Raw genomic sequence first — 3,741 nt, forward strand, 5'->3', positions numbered from 1 at the left:
TATCCTTTTCCTGTTGTGATATTCTAGCATTCGCTGTTGACTGTCTTCGATGTTTTCCTTCACGGTTTCATCTGTATTCTTGTTAAACAATAAGTCTATTGGTTTYCTTTTGGTCACTGAATKTATTGTTTCATTATATTCTTTTATTGCAGGAAATATTTGTTCCTCTGTTGTTGTTTTTTTATCTTCGGCTAAAGTTCTCGCAATTTCTAGAATTGTGGAGTGCAAACGTTCAACTTGTGCGTTCGATGTCGAATGATTCCGTTCCGGTTTTCGTAGACCCGACTGTCGTGGGTTTTACATTTTAAATTTTACTTTAAACCGTTCGTGTCGTGGGAATATAGTTGATGCAGTTTTCTCGTTCGTTTCTGACGGTATTAATTCAACTTGTGTACGAAAAAAATTTAAGGGTTTTGCAATCATTTTAATGCATCTGAGTGCTGAAGACTCTGCGGAGTGCATTGATGTATCTGACATCGTATTTACTTGTCTAGATAGTGCGTCTGCGACCACGTTCTCGTGTCCAGGTTTGGTTTTTAATTTAGCACCATATTCCTCTATTAAGTTTTTCCATCTTTTGAGTTTAGTGTTTGGATTTTTTTCTGATATCGAAAATATAAGTGACTGGTGATCTATGTAAATTGTTAGGTCGGCTATTCCGTGCAGGTAATTTCTTAGTTTCTGTAGTGCCCAAATTATGGCTAACATTTTCTGCCGCATTTCTACCCTGACTCAGTACTGCTCCTATTGCGTGGTTACTGGCGYCTGTGGTTAGATCGAATCCCTTTTCAAAGTCTGGCTGATATAGCTCTACCTTTTCTTTTAGTTTTTCTTTTATTTCTTCAAGGGCCTTGAGTGCCTGTTCGTCTAATTTAATTTTCACGTTTTTGCTTTTATTTTTCGATATACTACCGTTTTCTCCCTTTAAGTAAATCGTTAATGGCTTGCATATATGTGCGAAGTTCTTCACAAATTTCCTATAGTAGGAAGCTAATAATAAAAATGAGCGTAATTCTTTTAGTGTCTCCGGTGTTTTATACCTATCTATAGCATCTATTTTCCCTGGGTCTACTGTAATCCTTCCGTTACTTATTATGTGTCCTAGAAATTCGGTTTTAGTTTGAAAAAAATTTGACTTTTCCTTGGAGATCTTCATATTAGCTGTATGTAGCGTCTGTACAATATTTGTGATATCCTTAATGTGTTGCTCTGGGTCAGCAGAGTAAATTAAGACATCATCGATATAGACATATGCGCATTTTCCAATGTATGGTCTCAGAATGTCATCTACACATCTTTGAAATGTGGCTGGAGCGTTTTTTAGGCCGAACGGTAGGCGAAGGAATTCGTACTTGCCCCATTTACTGAAAATGCAGTTTTTTCCCTATCTTCTGGTTTGATCATAATTTGATGWAAGCCAGATTCTAAATYTAAAGTTGTAAAGTATCTTGCTTTACCTAAGTTTTGTAATGTCATAGTTATATCTGGAATAGGGTATCTGTCCGCTATGGTTTGTTTATTTAATTTTTGAAAATCTATAACCATACGTTTTTTTTGCTTTTCCTTCTTCATCTATGCTCTTTTTTGATACCGTCCATATCGGTGAGTTATATGGGCTTTTACTTTCGTTAATTATTTCGTTTTTTAAAAGTTTCTGTGTTTCCTTTTCGACAAACTCCTGATCTGCATATGGATATGGGTATTGTCGCACCCAAACACGTTCTTTGGATTCAGTCCTAATCTCTGCTTGTATTGTGGTGGTGAAAGGTAACAGTTCATTATTGTAATTATTCTCCATTAGTTCCTTGATTTCTTTCTCATGTTTTTTTTATCTCCTATAGAGTAATTTATTTGTTCCCTACCTACCTCAGTAGTTTTTTCAAATGTTACTGAGTATTCAAATAAATCTATTTTTGCTTTCATTTTTCTTAATGCGTCCTCTCCTAGTATTATATCAACTCTTTTAGTTCTTCTGCTTCAAAAAAATCTAAGTCAAATCCTACTAGGTTGATTTCTCTCTTGTGAGTAACTGTTGAACTCCCGTGTAGTGTGTTAAACCTAACAGGTTTATTTAATTTTATTCTTTCTGCAAATGGGTAATTTTTACTCACATAGCTACTAGTTGCACCTGAATCTATCAGTATATGCACGAATCTTCCATTAGGTGCAGTGCGTCTTAACGTCGGAAGACCGTGGTATCTTATAAAAAATGTTTCTGTCTATTATTATTTCTATAACTTACACTAGGTGCTTCATTGTAAAGTGACTCCTGGTCGTCTTCTTGGGTATCTCCCACTTGGTTCAGGCGTTGTGTTTTCCTTTGCTGCGAGTTTGCCGATTTGTTTCCTTTGCTGCGAGTTTGGATGACTTGTCTAAACGGATTCTGTGTTTGCCTTGCTTCCTGATGAATGTTAATTGGCGGTTGTGGATTGTATGGTTGTCGTCTAAATCTTGTTGAAGAGGGGTCTACCTCCATTGGTTCCGTTGTTTCTTGTTGCAATTGGTTGGAGATAAAAATTCTGCTGGAATTGCTGCTGTGTTTGCCACTGTTGATGGCTTCGCCGTTGTACCCTCGGTACGTGTTCCAGTTGGTGATAATGCGAATCATGCTGCATCGTTCTARCTATCCCATGTGCTTCCATCAGATTGGTGMATGATCTTGAGTATAATKCATTMTTTGTTGCTGAACTACTCAATCCTGCGATAAATGTTCTCACTGCCTTTAATTGTATCTCCTTGGATAGAGCGCTGATCACATTTTCATTCTTGTGTGTCATCTCTATTTTGGATAATACTACGTTCAACGCTTGGTTTAACTGATCGTAGTATATATGTATGTATGAAGAGGTTTTCCTGCCTGTCTTATCCTCATCATGTCTTCTTCCAGGACATAGAGTGAGCGTTGATCGGCATATGAGTCGTCTAAGCGGTCTATGATTTCCTCGAAGTTTAATTTTGTATTATTATTGATGAGAATTTGCGCGGATCTTCCTGTAATCTTTCCCCTGAGTAAGATTAAGGGTTCCGTGTATATGTTCTGTCCCCTGAATGGTTTCACGTTTCCCATTAGAGTTGTGGCCAGTTTTCTCCAGTTTCTATATCTGAAGAGTCCTAAATCAACTGAGTATGTGCAGACTTCGTCTTGTGCTTCTTCCACTGGTGCAGCGGTTATTTGAGCTTCGGCGAATCTTCTCTGCATGTCCATAACCATGGCTTAAAGTGCCTGGATTTCCGCTTGTGCCTGTGCCATTTTTAGAAAATTTCTTCTGTTGGACACTTTTGATACACTTGAATTTTATTTTGAATTCGTCGTTATGGAGTCGCGAAGGATTTTATTCACTGAATCCTTTTGTTGACCGGTCCCTGCTCGGGCGCCAATTAAGAATAATCTTTGGTTATTCTATAGAAATATATTTCCCTTGGATTCCTCCAAGGTTGCTTTATTTAAATATATATATACTGTATGTTTACACATTGGACAATATACTACTATCTATGCCTACGATTATATTTGAACTGAGAACAAGTGTTCTATGCCCGTCACTCTTTTATAGCAGTGCAGTCAACTCGTGTCGGCTTCTGATTGGCTAATTCCGGTGGCGTGGCATCTTGTAAGATGATGCCCCTCCATGTGTCTGTATGTTGATCACGTTGTATATGCGTGATGTGGTGTTGGCTTGTTGTTGTTGGTCACGTGGTGGCTGTACATTCTTGTAAGATGATGCCTCTCCATGTGTTTGT

At 37.8% G+C, this 3,741-nt stretch overlaps 1 protein-coding gene across 1 annotated transcript in view; it reads right to left on the bottom strand.

Moving 5' to 3' along the window:
* Window positions 1–3,502, bottom strand: part of LOC108965624 — a 7,056-nt gene extending 3,554 nt beyond the window's left edge. The window contains exon 1 of the mRNA XM_018928164.1: window positions 2,243–3,502. Within this exon, the coding sequence (XP_018783709.1) occupies window positions 2,243–2,608 (366 nt within the window). The 5' untranslated portion in view covers window positions 2,609–3,502. The remainder of the gene's footprint in view (window positions 1–2,242) is intronic.
* Window positions 3,503–3,741: the final 239 nt, after the last annotated feature.

Source organism: Bactrocera latifrons, unplaced genomic scaffold, assembly GCF_001853355.1.
Source record: "Bactrocera latifrons isolate USDA-ARS-PBARC rearing strain unplaced genomic scaffold, ASM185335v1 scaffold_1424, whole genome shotgun sequence".
Classification (NCBI taxonomy): Eukaryota; Metazoa; Arthropoda; class Insecta; order Diptera; family Tephritidae; genus Bactrocera; species Bactrocera latifrons.